Raw genomic sequence first — 13542 nt, 5'->3', positions numbered from 1 at the left:
TTTTTATGTCATCTATGTGGCTGCCACAATATTATATTAAACTTGCCTTGACCAATCTTGGTCTCATTCACAGTGTGGGCTTGCCCACCAGCCTTGAGGTGGATAGATGGCCAGTTTCACAGTGAAGCTTCAGTTCTCATATCACAACCTTCAGACCCTTTGAAAGAGAAGGAACTTCTTGTTCAAATGCTTGCCTGTCACTTACTGCTTCGTGAGTCACACTCCCCCCCAAAAGACCAGCATCAGGAAGGGAAAATTAGTGATGCTGTTAAGTTTAATTTTTCTCCTTTTTTTTTTCCATTCTTTTTTCCCACTTCTGCATAGACTCAAATGCCTCAAATTCAGTGATGTTAGTATTGAATTTAAATGATTATTCAAAGGGACTAAGTTCAAGTGAATGGAGCAAAGGCATTTCCTGTCTTCACACAGTCAGAACACAGGGCTAGAGAAGCGGAGATGCCTCCATTTTCAATCTTGCTGATAATCTTCATGATGGAGAAAAATAAATGTTTAATTTACTTTAATTGTCACTGGTAGTTTTCAGACTCTTGCATAAAGTTGCAAAAATTACTGCAATCGTCAGCAATGATCTGCCACCTCTTTTTTATGCTGCTTTCTCATGACTCATTCATATTCTTCTGATCAAAGAGCTTGTGTCTTTCAGGCTGTATACATATAGATTATTACAACAGCACCCAGCAAGGATTCTGCGGTCAGCTCTTATCCCATGCCTTATCAGACAGAGAAGGGAGAAACTCAGGTTTATTGATTGGCCTATAAAATCTAACATGTGAACACTGAGCAGACTGAACTAGGTTATTCTCTGCTAAATCTAGCCAGTCCTTTAGTCATTAGCAGGATCAGAATTGTTAGAATTATTTTTCCGTAAGACCTGTATTCAAACAGCAGATGGATTTCTGATATCAACCCCGGGAAGCTTCAGTCAAAAAGAGAAAGCCTATCTGAAAAAAGTGTCTTTTAACAAAAAAATGCCTCCCAAACTCCTCAATACTGCTGCCTTCTTAAAACAGAGTTGTTAGATGTGTCCATCATTCACCTACATAGGAAACACTTTAAACGTAGCTATTAAACAATGGAAATAGGGCAACTATTGCACATTGACTTTCCCTGCTTACTTCTTTTTAGTACAAAACATGTAAAGATGGAAGCGTGCTTGGGGTGACTGTGACAAGGATTGCACTGCTGACGCACTGCCAAGCTCTGACCCAGGCATGTGGATACACAGAAGGTATGGAGTACGCTTCCCTTGCTTCATCCGTAAAATTAAGTGTGAATTGTAATTTGTTTCTCATCAGGCTCCTGTCTTATGTTTTACATAGATCTGTGTCAAAGGCTTCTAGATTTAAAAACCTGGGTTTTTTTCATTTATTTCAGAAAATATGTACACGTTTAAAATATCTTTGTGAGAGGTACAAATAATGTCCTAGCCAATACAAACCCTGCAGTGGACACCTACTATGAAAGTTAAGCTTTGAGGTCATCAGTCATGTTATACTGAAGCTTCCTTCCTTCGAGTGGGTTTGCCTTGGGTCAATGCCATGTTCTAAAAAATAAACTCTGTTTTGTTTTTGTTGGACAGCTGAAACAATTGTGAATGTATTAGATTTCAAGAAGGATGTTGGTTTATGGCATGGGATTCTTACAGTAAGTATGTTTTTTTATTTTGTGTGAGTATTTGAAAATAAACTAACCTAATATGCTTATTACTATCACAAACTGGGATGTCCTACAGTTTCTTCTAATACAAGTTTTTCTGCTTTGAAAGCAAAAACTATGTGACTTAAACCCATGATCTTCTGCTAGCACACTTACCCATAATGAGCACAGTAAAGATGCCAATGTATTTTTATGCATCATGTCAAGTACTCTGGCTCCATTCTTACCATGTTATTCTGATTTTACTGATGCATGATTTTGAGATCAGACTTTATAGCAGAAACAAATTAAATTAATACTTACCTCTGTAAGGATATGTTCCAATGGCATAGCTATATTGCCACTGACTAGCTTCTCTATCAAAACTCCCACCAACAGATGGTTTTGCTAACATTAAAGCATTTCTGATACTTCAAATTGCATAAATTGTCTACTCACTGTTTGAATGTCTTACTTGATTGACATGGGAGGCAACTGACATTTTTAAGGATTGCTTCTAAAGGTGCTACTGCAGTCAACGAATGACAAAATACTTGCTATTCACTGATCGTTTTAAGAACAGATATCAGGTTTTGAAAGGTCACTGGGGGTCCCAGGATATACAGGCCCTACATGCTATGATTCCCAGGGATCCGATATACTTTTCACATGCAGTGTTACACTGTTCTTAATATCAAAGGGCAGTAATAACACTTCTGAAGCAGAAACGACCTATTAGGCTTAATGCCCATAAGTATCTCATGTATAAAAAACATCTTTATCACTGAAGTTGAAAGCAAGCATCTAATAGAGCTTTTCTATGCCTTCCTTTGCTATTAATCTTGGTATGAACTTCATTTTTTTCATTACTTGCTTGTAAGTGCTTTTCCTGTACCTACACTTGTGCCAGACTGAAAGGAGAACTATCTTTTTCAGTTCTACAAGTGTTTAGATGACTAATCCAATGGGACACTTAACCTTTCTTAAGCCTAGGTTTTCCAAAACAAATACTGTGTTTAACCTGAGCTGCTATGAGCGGAGACGTGTTGCCCTCAGAAGATGTTTCTAAATGGTAACAGAAGTAAAGCAGCAGCTCATTTACAGGCTGTTTGTTTAGTAGTAACACTGAGAAATCACGAGAGCAATTGACTGCCTCAGACTGGGAGATCAGTTTTGGATCTGTCATTGGCTTCACTCAGCTGCTTTTTCTAAACTTCCTGCAACTTTTCATGACCTTGTTGAAAATACTGGCATTAGCCCACCTGGAGAAGGACTAAAAACTCCTTCATTTATTTTCTGTTAAAACAAATTGATCTCTGCTTAAACTGTGACTCCAATTTCTCTGTCTACTGTCTTTTAAATAATTTGTGCCCCACTACCTTTAGTAGTTTTTCAGTCTTCACAGAGATGGATTTCTTTAGACAGAAACGTTGCCGTTACTGTCCTTTTGAGTAAAGAGTCTTCGTGTATACTGAAGTTTAGCAGGCTTAGGGATAATATGAACCTACATAGCAAACATGCAGACATTGTTCATCCAATGTTTTTTTATTTTTTCTATTTAAAGTGAATCACTTAGAGTATAAATAGAAAGAAAATCTGTTTCATTTTTTCCAGTACCGCTTCAAAGTTATGATCTGATTAGTCTAAATCTTTAATCCTTAATTAAAGCATTAGAAAATGGGGGTCTGTTTCATCTCAATGTAGCTGGCTAGACAGGAAAAGATAAATGCTAGCATTGACAATAAAACAAGCATAGAGTAATCTGCATAGATGCCCCTGCCCATAACACAATATAAATAATTACCACGATTGTTGTATAAAACCCATTTATCTTATTTGATTTCAGAGTGTCATGAACATGATGCATGTTATAAGTATTCCATACTCCTTAATGAAAGTGAATCCACTGTCATGGATACAAAAAGTCTGTCAATACAAAGGTAAGGAACAAGAATATACAAAAGTATGCTTGATAGTCAAAATCAAAAGTACAAATTGATAATACAGCTGTATAGCTTTTATATGGTGTATTAGTAATCTTCCCATTCTTATTGCAGCAAAAGTTGCCTGTGTAAAATCCAGAGACATGCACTGGGCACTGGTGGCACATCGAGATCAGAGAGACATCAACCTTTCCTCACTGCGTATGCTAATAGTGGCTGATGGTGCAAACCCATGTAAGCTATGCTTCTGCAGTCCAGTAGAGAATAGGAAGCGTTTTCTGTCTTGCATTTAAAGTTTCAATCTTCAGCCATCTTAGCTTAAATATTTAGAAAGTATAGGGTTTGTCTACTGCAAACTGTATATTTATGGAAACAGTAATTAATTTTGGATTTTTATAAAATAAATTTTTCTTTAGCTAATCTTGAAGCAAACTTGGTATTCCACATAACGTAAGTTGCAGTAAATCCAGATTTGTTTAACGTGACAGTCATGTATAAAGACTGAAGTAAATAACCTTAAGCTATAGAAAGGATCAGAACATTTCTTCTGAATGATGACGCTCAGATGCAGAAATAGCTGAGAATTTTAGGGGAATACTTATACTACGCTAGAGAACCACATCTGGATCACTTCATGACAATAGCATGAACTATTTCTCTGTATTATTTAAGATACCAACGTATTAGTGTCCTGCTTGTTTGTAGTAGTTGCTTTGAGTTTCTGAATGAAATCTTTAATTTGCCTCATCCTAAAAAAGAAAACTGTAATGAAATTCCTATTGTAAATCTAGCACTAATGGCTTTTCTACGTAAGCATAGTGAAAGGAATTTATGCTCAAAAATTAGTCTTTATTCTCTGTATGCATACACAACTGTATATACATATATACAGTTGTAGCAGCTATGACTTCTTTCCCAGTGGACATGGATCCTTTTTAAATTTTTTCTCCTGAAAAGCCTGTATGTTCAATAGTAAGTTTGCAGTTTGAATAGCATCACTTCAGAAATCAGATTATTTCTCTCCTCTGATTTTTTTTTTCTTTACCCCAGGGTCTATTTCTTCCTGTGATGCATTTCTCAATGTCTTCCAAAGTAAAGGTCTAAGACAGGAGGTCATTTGTCCCTGCGCTAGTTCACCGGAAGCTCTCACTGTGGCTATTCGAAGGTACTGTGTTACACCAGTGGAGACAGACCCACTGTAGAATACATGCAGTAATTTGAAAAGAAATGAAAAATTTATTCAAGTATGAATCTGCATACTTAACTTCTGAATGACATTTTTGGTTTTCATTGTGTTTATGTCCAAAGAAGACATACAAGAAGAATTTGTAAAGTAATAATTTAACTTCAGAGTGCTTTATAATATAGTTCCCATTTCTGTAATTTTATCTAATTTTAAATTAAATAGACTGAAATGCAAAAGCTAATTCTGTAAAAAGAAGTGGAAAAATGCCACTGTAAGCATAAAATTAATTAAAATGTGGGAATTTAAGTGGAATTGCCATCAAGGAAAATCATGCTTTAAAGTAGTCTGTTTAAAGAGAATTATGGCATTCTGCAGGTTGTTTTTGGCTGACTGGTGCTTTTTAACCATTTATAGACTCTCAGTAATCAGCTGGAAATGCCATTTGAGTCAGGGGGATTTGTGCCTAGAAATAAAATTGATAAATTGTAATAAGACTGTTAAGCCTTATGTACATGAACGTCAGTATGCAGCAGTCACCTGTCATGAGTGTTGTAGCACACAGTAAATGGCATAACTGTTGTCTGTTTTGGCAGAGTTTTCCAAAAGTTGTACCTTGAACAGCAGGCACTTTGTTTTTAAGCTCAGATTTCTGCAGCCATTTATAATTTTCACATGTTAAAACATGCAGTATAAAAGTGTAAAGCACTGTAATAGCATTAAGTAAAATACTTCCTGCCACAAAGTTTAAAATACACTGTCCAAGTGAAATTTAACTAGATTTTCAATTAGCTTTCCAACAACACATCACAGGAAGAAAGACATGAGGCCAAGAGTGTGGTTGACTTTCAGCCACCTCATTATTAGCTTAAAACATCTGAAAGCTATCCATCAGGGACTTATCCTGTCCAGGTTAGTTGTCTTTCTGTGAACTACAGGATCTCAGAGAGCCCTTCATTCAGCTCCACCAGCGTGTTCTCAGCTTTATACCAAGGAGTACATCGTTTTCCCCTTGCGATGGGTTTTCCTGCTATAGGCTGTGCAGACCTTCGCTCCCTTGGAATGAGGTGTTGCTTGTAAGTGCAGAGAGGAGGTGGATGGGCAGTGGACGTCGCTTGTGCTGAGCACTGATTAACAGGAGAGGGTTTTAATTTCCTGTGCTAGCCCTGGAAAATCTGCCCCAGATCACAGGTTATGAAGTGGGAGAACTCACTGTATCTCAACGTGCGATGGCTGGTGTGCCCTTTCTAGACTTAAACTCTATGCTTGTAGCCATCTGAAGCACTAGAGATTCATTTTCAGAGTAACTAGCATTGAGAGCTTACCTAAAAAAATTATTAGCACATACAATAGTTGATAATTTTTAAAAAAAAGGCATTTTTATCTTCAGTGCCTCGCTGTGTAATTACAGAGCAGTTCTTACTACGATGAATGTTACTGAACACGTATCTCCATTTTCTGAAGTCTGTTTAATGGTAGGATAATACCAGCTGAACTTGGGAGCTTTAGTATTTTTCATTTTATTCAAGCCATCTCCACTGACAGTAAAGTCATTATCATACAAGTTCCAAAGAGTTACAGCTGAAGTATGCATTAAAATGACTCCCTGCAGAGCACAGATCCAGAGAGCTCCCCGTTAATGCTCCGACTCTTTCAAAATCTATGGTGTATTTTTACTGATCTTCCTACAAGGAAGAGTAACAAAACCAGTTCTCAGTTGAAATACCCTTAGAGTGTAGAAAGAGACAGTCAGTAATAGACTAATAGGTACTGTAGCCTTAAAGCTGAATCATGAAGCCTAATATTTAAAGGAATGTGTCATCCAAATAATTCTTTATGGTATTCCCCTTCGGTTTATTGCATATTAGTCTGAACCCACTTGTTTAAGGGAGTGCAAAAGTTTAGGAACAGGTCTCTTCCCATTTAAACGACTGGCAAAAAATAGTGCTAAAATAGATTGTATCTGTAAATAGTAGTAGTAACTGTTCTCAAAATGCTCTACAGCTACTCAGTATGAACAGATCAGCTTTGAAGTAGATACACATAGTCCCTCTTCATGGTTAAGGAAACTAAAGGGGTAGGTTTGTCTGGTGGTTTAATCTGAATTTACTTAGTATATGAAGTAGGTGGAATTATACCTTTGTTTAGTTGCTCCTACCTTAATCAAATTTATCTTTGATTTAAGGTAGGATTTATCTTTGTCTAGCAAGCAGTCTTACAGAATTCCAAATCCAGTGTTAGAGATACTGAATGTGTAAAGAAAATTAAAAATGTGAACTTTAAAATGAATTATAAATACATTGGAATGGGGTTATTTATATCTCATCTTCTTTCCAAGTGATTTCTCTTCTGCTTGGCAGAGACACTTGTTTTAGGGTTGTTCCCATGCAGCTATCATGCACAGGACAAAATAAGATACCACATATTGCAGGATTGTTGCTGACAAGATACCTTCTAAGAGGATGTATAGGTGCTGTCAGGTCCTTAGCGCCCCACCTCACTCCATCGTGGTCCTCTGACTGTATTCCCTGTCGGTGTCAGATAGCTAGTTGCCTGCAAGAGGAGACTCGAGCATGGCTATGTTGTAGTAGTCACTTTCTAGCCCAAACGGAACCCAATACATAGCATCAGTGTCAAGGCTTGTTGAAGCCTTAGGCTGCAAGCTGTGAACTTTCACCCAGATTCTCTGACCGTACACTGAACTTTTACATGAAGGAAGGCCCCCAAACCAGTGCAAACCAGAAAGAGAAGGAAGCTTCAACCTTAGCAGGAGTTACAACCTTAGCAATAAGAATCGGCCCGCCTAGAGACAATGAAAGGGCCCAGTGAAGAGTGGGAAGACCCCAGCCCTTGATACTACTGTTGGTCTGAGCTGTCTCCTGAGGGGAGGGGAATTTAAATTGTAAGGTCCTAACTGCCCAGGGATTTCTTTGTTCTGGGTCCCTCTCCAGAGGCACCCAGCTCGAGCTGTTTTCACTGCTGTACCACTCAGTAAATTCGTCTGGCGTATGTCGTATCAGAGACTCTGCTTCGGGAGACCTCGGGTCGAGCCAGAGGGGAGAGGAAGCGCCCGAGAGTGAGTGTGCGAGTGAGCAAGGAGTCAAAAAGGGGCACCCGTCAGCTCAGGGGAGCTGCCGCTGCAAAGGGACTCGGGTCCGAGCAGTTAAAGTCTCGGGTGGTGCGTGTGCCACTCCCTGGATGGTGTGTGAAGGCTCGGGCAGCGGCCTCTCCTTTAACAGTTAGCTGGTGCCTCATTCAAGGATCCACCTCAGACTACCAGGATACCAGAAGTACTCTGAAGTAGCAGCTCTGAAATGCCTGTCCTGTGGACCCCAGGCCCTCAGCACCGACTCTTCCCTTCTGCACGCCCGCTTCCATTGCACGGCGCTTCTTGCTAACTTGGGCAAAGCTGTTATCTCAGCACAGGCCGCAGCAAGTGTAGCTCTATCGACAAGTCCCCCAACATGATCCTAGCAGGCCTCATGCCTCCAGCTTCCCTCCCTGGCACCCCCGTCCTGTACACAGCCAGCGTCTTTCAAAGCTGCACCCGCTCTTCTTTTTAGCAGTCTTTGGATGTGATAAGTAATGCAAGAAAATGTATGTGATGAAAGTCTAGATAGCCTCTACTCCTTGAGGCTGTGAGAAGCTGCGTGTGCCTGCAGGAGACCCTTCTTCTCATGAGCAGTAAAATGTGTGTTTTGGGGAGCAAGGGTGAGAGGAAGTTGATCAATAATGTCGCTGAAAGTTCCTTTTACATGATGGGAATGTTATTTATCACAGCTGCTTGTTTACTAGCACCATTTGTTATGCTCTAATGCGTTTTCAAGCGTGCCCACATCCTTCTTTGTTGACAGTGTCACTTGAGAAATATGCCTCGTAAAACCTATTAATTGAAATTTATAGTGCCGATCACTGCAAGGCTTATGTGAGCATGATTGGCTAAGGCCCATCTAGTATTTCAAGCACAGTAGAGGAGAAATGTCATATAAAAGGACATTAGCTGTTAAAAAATAGTTGTGTTATGATGGACTATTTAGGAAAAATGCAGAATCTTGAACTCAATATTGTCTGTTTTATCCATCTTGAAAATAGCTGGAGTCTGGCTGCTCTACATGGATGCATTATCCACACTCAAAGCAGCATCCTGTTAGCTTCCAGTTTTGCATTTTGAAATGCAGGACAGAATAAGAATCTTTCCAGACATGAAAAGCCCTGACATATTCCCTTAACTTAGTAACTTTCATGCATCAACATTCATTTGCTCAAGCCACACTCTGCATACGTATAATTGTATCTACTGATAGAGCAGGCAATTTTATATTGAAACAAGTTGACAGACAGCTTGTGCTGATGCTGTGGAATTGTACAGCGTGTCAGCAGTGAATCTGAGCAAACTGAGGCGTTACAAAGAGGCTGCACCCACAACATTTTGACCATGACTGATGAAGGTGTAATTTGTTTTAATTTTCACGGGGTAAATTAGAATAGGAAAAATTCAATTCTATGCACTAAAATAAAGATGGTAAAGTCCTTGCAGCTTCCACAGATACTTGGCAGTGAATCTATTAGAACCTAATTTCTTCTGTTTAGTAATTTTAAATGCTTAAGTATTAGGAGTGGGAAGTCAGATCTGTGATTTAAACACAGCATACTTGTATTCTAATCTTGGCTTTGATACCAGTGTGCTAGAGTTAGGCTTTTAGTCTGGCTTGGTTTCCTAGGTTGCCCCAAAGTAGGTAACATACAGAGAGCTTATCAAGTTATTTACTGATCAGTTCCAAATTTAGAGTGCACATTCCCTCCGCATCATCTGCACTGCCTTTCAGTATTTTTAAAACAAGACAAAAGGCCTTTACTTGGGTAATCAAACAATCTTTATAAATCTATATGAAAATTAAATACAAGCTGTTTTGGGTAAATGTTAGGTGTTACTTTCATCTCTGCAGCCCATATATGTGGGTGGCTACTGAATGGGAGAGTTGACAGACATAATTACTCAGAAATGACTGAAAAACAGGGTTCTGTCAGGTCTAGTAGGCGAAAAAAGAAGGTGAAATTTTAAACTCTCAAATAGAGGAGTATTTGCAATAGTAGCCCATTAAGAATAAGTAAATGCTTACGTCTGCCTGATGGTGCACTGATGTTATAACGCATGGTTGCAGGCCAACAGATGACAGCAATCAGCCACCAGGCAGAGGAGTCCTGTCCATGCATGGTCTCACTTACGGAGTGATTCGAGTGGACTCTGAAGAAAAGCTTTCTGTTCTGACTGTCCAGGATGTTGGCTTAGTGATGCCAGGAGGTAAGGAACTTTCTTTGAAACTTACTGTGATTCATCAATTTAAGTAATTAGCTGTAAAAAGTCGTAGGTGGGCATACTTTGATGTTAGACCACAAGCTTTGGGATTAGAACATGTGTACTTAAAAACATTTTAGTCCAAAAGCATTACTTTGTAATACTTCATAGTCTGGAAATCCCAAGATTTCTTCTCTCTGTTTACCTCCGTGGCCGTCTTTACTTGCATGAGCGGTGTGCTTTAAACAACCCGTCACCACATCAGAACAACATCCATTCCTTAACTGTGAGATACCAGCACAGAAAATAAGAAAATTGGATTCCGATGGCTGGAGGCTATAAATATCCATAAGCCTGACCCAGATGAGACTCAGTAGTGAAAGTTTTCATAACCTATGCTAAGGATCAACAAAATTGCTATCTGAAGGCCTGCAGAATGTTTTTCCAAAGATCTTGTGCTATCACCCAGTTACTAGAAAGAGGAGGTATGACTGAACAGTTCATGTTGATAAATTCAAACTGAAGCTAGTGCTTCTGAAGATGAAGATAAGATTTTTCCTAAGAGATAGATTTTAAATGAGATGTTATAGAGACTAGAAAAGGATAATACTGTAGTTTTTTGTAAGAGGATATCTGTTATGCACCAAAGGAATAAAACATAATGATGCATCTTATAAAATTTCAGTTGAACAACTTAAAATAAAGGAAGATAAGATTGGTTGTTGTCTAACAGTTATGGTATAAGATATTATTATAGATGTGCCATCTTGCACTTCATACTACATTCTGATTGTTTTAATAGAAGTACATGCTCCTGTTTATCCTCAGAGTGAGAGAAAGGTCATTCAAGATTCTTTACACTTATATTTAAAAGACATGCTGATTCATTTTTGCTCTCCCTTGTTCATCACATCCTCTTTCCAACTGCAAAATCTACACATCCTGGACTCCTACTCCAGGGACTGTAGCTAAAGCAACATACTTGATTCTTATTCACATGGCTCACACATAAAATAGTGGTTCTTCCTCAGACCAGTGGTTTCTAATCCCTCCTGTTTAGCTCTTGCTGTCTCTGCAGTCCTGTGAGACCGGTGAGAGGGATTCTGAGCTCTGATAAATTCTTAGTAAAACAACTGTACTAGTCTCCTAGAATAACTTGATCTTTCATATGGTGTTACTTGCTACTTTGTGAGAGGTAGATTTCCTGGTTGCCTGCCTCCCTGGCAGTATAATTATTATCAAGAACTCCATTAGGTTATTTCATTTTTCACTGACTGCAGCAAATCTGGTCTTCAGTATGCAAAACTGGGAACACAATCATGTTTCACAGCAATGTTACAGATCAACTGAAATTTTAGAAAGCAAGGCAAATTAGGTTTTGTTATCAGTGTAAAGACTGAGTTTACATAAAGATCTTTGCATTCTTTGTGTAAGTATTATTTATAATGTAAATAACATTTGATAATGAACACCTTAATGTTTGAGAAACCGATTGTTAGACATTAGATTCTACATATAATTTGTTTATGTCAGCTGCACCACAGTGTCTTTCCCACAGCATTTATATTATTCTGTAGTTCATTTTATAATATTTTTTAAAGTCCTTTGCTCTCCCTCTAGCTATAATGTGTTCAGTAAAGCCGGATGGAATTCCTCAGCTCTGTAAAACAGATGAAATAGGAGAACTTTGTGTATGTGCTATTGCAACGGGTACATCATATTATGGACTCTCGGGCATGACCAAAAATACTTTTGAGGTAAGCTGTCCAAAAAATGCTATATAAAATCCTTCCTTTTAAACTTTTTCTATTTCAGGATAATATTTCACATACAATATTGATAGTAATAATACCAGAATAGCAGTAATAATCAATGCTTGTGGCTTGGGACCTTAGTTACTCTAGCCAGATAATCTGCACTGAAGCCCATTTCATTAAGTGGAATAGCAGATCTTTATGTGGGTTTAGTTTTGGCTCTGAAGAGCTTTTACTTTAATTTTAAAAGAAGATACCAGGGACTGAAACAATCAGAAGGAAAGCAGGAAGAAAGACAAAGTTCAAAAGGTAATACTGTACAAGTCTATGAGCTAGCTACGTGCAGAATTTGATTGTTGCAAACAGTAGGAAGGCTGCTGGGTATCTTTAAAAAGCAGTTTCCAACTTTTCCACAACGCAGCCAGCATTAAAAGCTTGCATTTATACAGAATCCTGACAGATGTAGTCTTCAAGAGGTATCTGAATAGCAAAGATACCTTTACCTAATTAGTCCCCACCTGCTTTTGTTTCAATTGCCTTAGGTGAAAGCCTTTTTCCTTTGTGGAATCTGTTTTCCAGTAGGTTTCAGCTCCAGTGCAGACAGCTGTATTGATAGCTCTGTTGTACCTGCTCACTTGTTATCATTAACTTCTGCTGAAGCCAGTGTGAAAGGCTGAACAAATCAGAGAAATACTGAAAAAAATTGAGCTGAGATTTTTATTAAGTTCTGATCCTTTTCTCTTTTAATATTTGAGAAAAAAGTTAAGAAAAATACATTTAAATTTCCCTTAACAAATGCTCTGATATTACCATTTTTAATAGACCAAACATGACTAATATCTCCTGCAAAATGCAGATCTGAATGTTGTAAACACTATACATTAAATAATTAATGGAGACTAGTGGATATGAGTCTCCATCCTGCTATTGAAGCCAGGAATCCTACTATGCTATTGTGATCTGAAATTTGTTGATAGCTGGTTACTGTGCTACAAGTACAATTGGCAATACCCAGTGTGAATGATAATCCCGGATTTGACATATTTCAGGGTAGAAAGGTGCTTACATTCATTTTGTAGTACTTGCTGTAACTGTAAAATCATTCATAATTCATAACTGGGTCTGCAGTTTAACAGCATATTTAGACTGATTTAGACTTATTCCTAACGGTAAGCAAATAAATTGCCATTGAGTGAGCAGGACCACTCATTTTTAAAGTTAAGCATGTTCTTAGGAGCCCTGTCCAAGTGGGCCTCTTTTCTGTTTTACTGTGCAATTCATGTTGCAGGTATTAGAGAGTCAAAGAGTTTTGTGTTCCTGAATTGAATTACGGCCGAGGATGTATAAGCATTAAATCTGTTCAATAAGAGTCACCCATGGGCATCTGGCAGCTGAATTTGACCTTTCTTTTTAGATGAGCCTTGAAGGACACTAGATAGCCATGGTCTTCCACTTGCCATTGTATTAAATAACTTGCCTTTAGACTATTTCAGTTCAAAAAGAGACAGCAGGAAAAGTGTGGTTCTGTCAGAATGCAGCTCAAAGTAACTCACATGCCAGAAGGATAACACTGTGCTAGTTAGGGTAGGAAAAGCAGTAGAAATCTCTCCTGTGCAAGTCATGTATGTATCTGGTGTTCAGACATTTAGAGAGGGTCTGTATAGGGCTGTATTTTCACTTTTTGACATGCTACAGAAGGCTTTATCACTG

General features: G+C 38.4%; 1 protein-coding gene across 6 annotated transcripts in view; it reads left to right on the top strand.

The window, feature by feature from the left end:
* The window catches only part of DIP2C (disco interacting protein 2 homolog C), a 327852-nt gene that overhangs the window by 244641 nt on the left and 69669 nt on the right, over nt 1-13542 (top strand). For all 6 annotated transcript variants that reach the window (XM_075492421.1, XM_075492425.1, XM_075492419.1 and 3 more), the window contains 7 exons: nt 1147-1249; nt 1601-1665; nt 3503-3596; nt 3714-3833; nt 4650-4764; nt 9945-10084; nt 11699-11835. In XM_075492421.1, the coding sequence (XP_075348536.1) occupies nt 1147-1249; nt 1601-1665; nt 3503-3596; nt 3714-3833; nt 4650-4764; nt 9945-10084; nt 11699-11835 (774 nt within the window). The remainder of the gene's footprint in view (nt 1-1146; nt 1250-1600; nt 1666-3502; nt 3597-3713; nt 3834-4649; nt 4765-9944; nt 10085-11698; nt 11836-13542) is intronic.

Source organism: Mycteria americana, chromosome 2 (assembly GCF_035582795.1).
Source record: "Mycteria americana isolate JAX WOST 10 ecotype Jacksonville Zoo and Gardens chromosome 2, USCA_MyAme_1.0, whole genome shotgun sequence".
Lineage (NCBI taxonomy): Eukaryota > Metazoa > Chordata > Aves > Ciconiiformes > Ciconiidae > Mycteria > Mycteria americana.
This window is presented reverse-complemented; position numbering and strand designations above follow the sequence as displayed.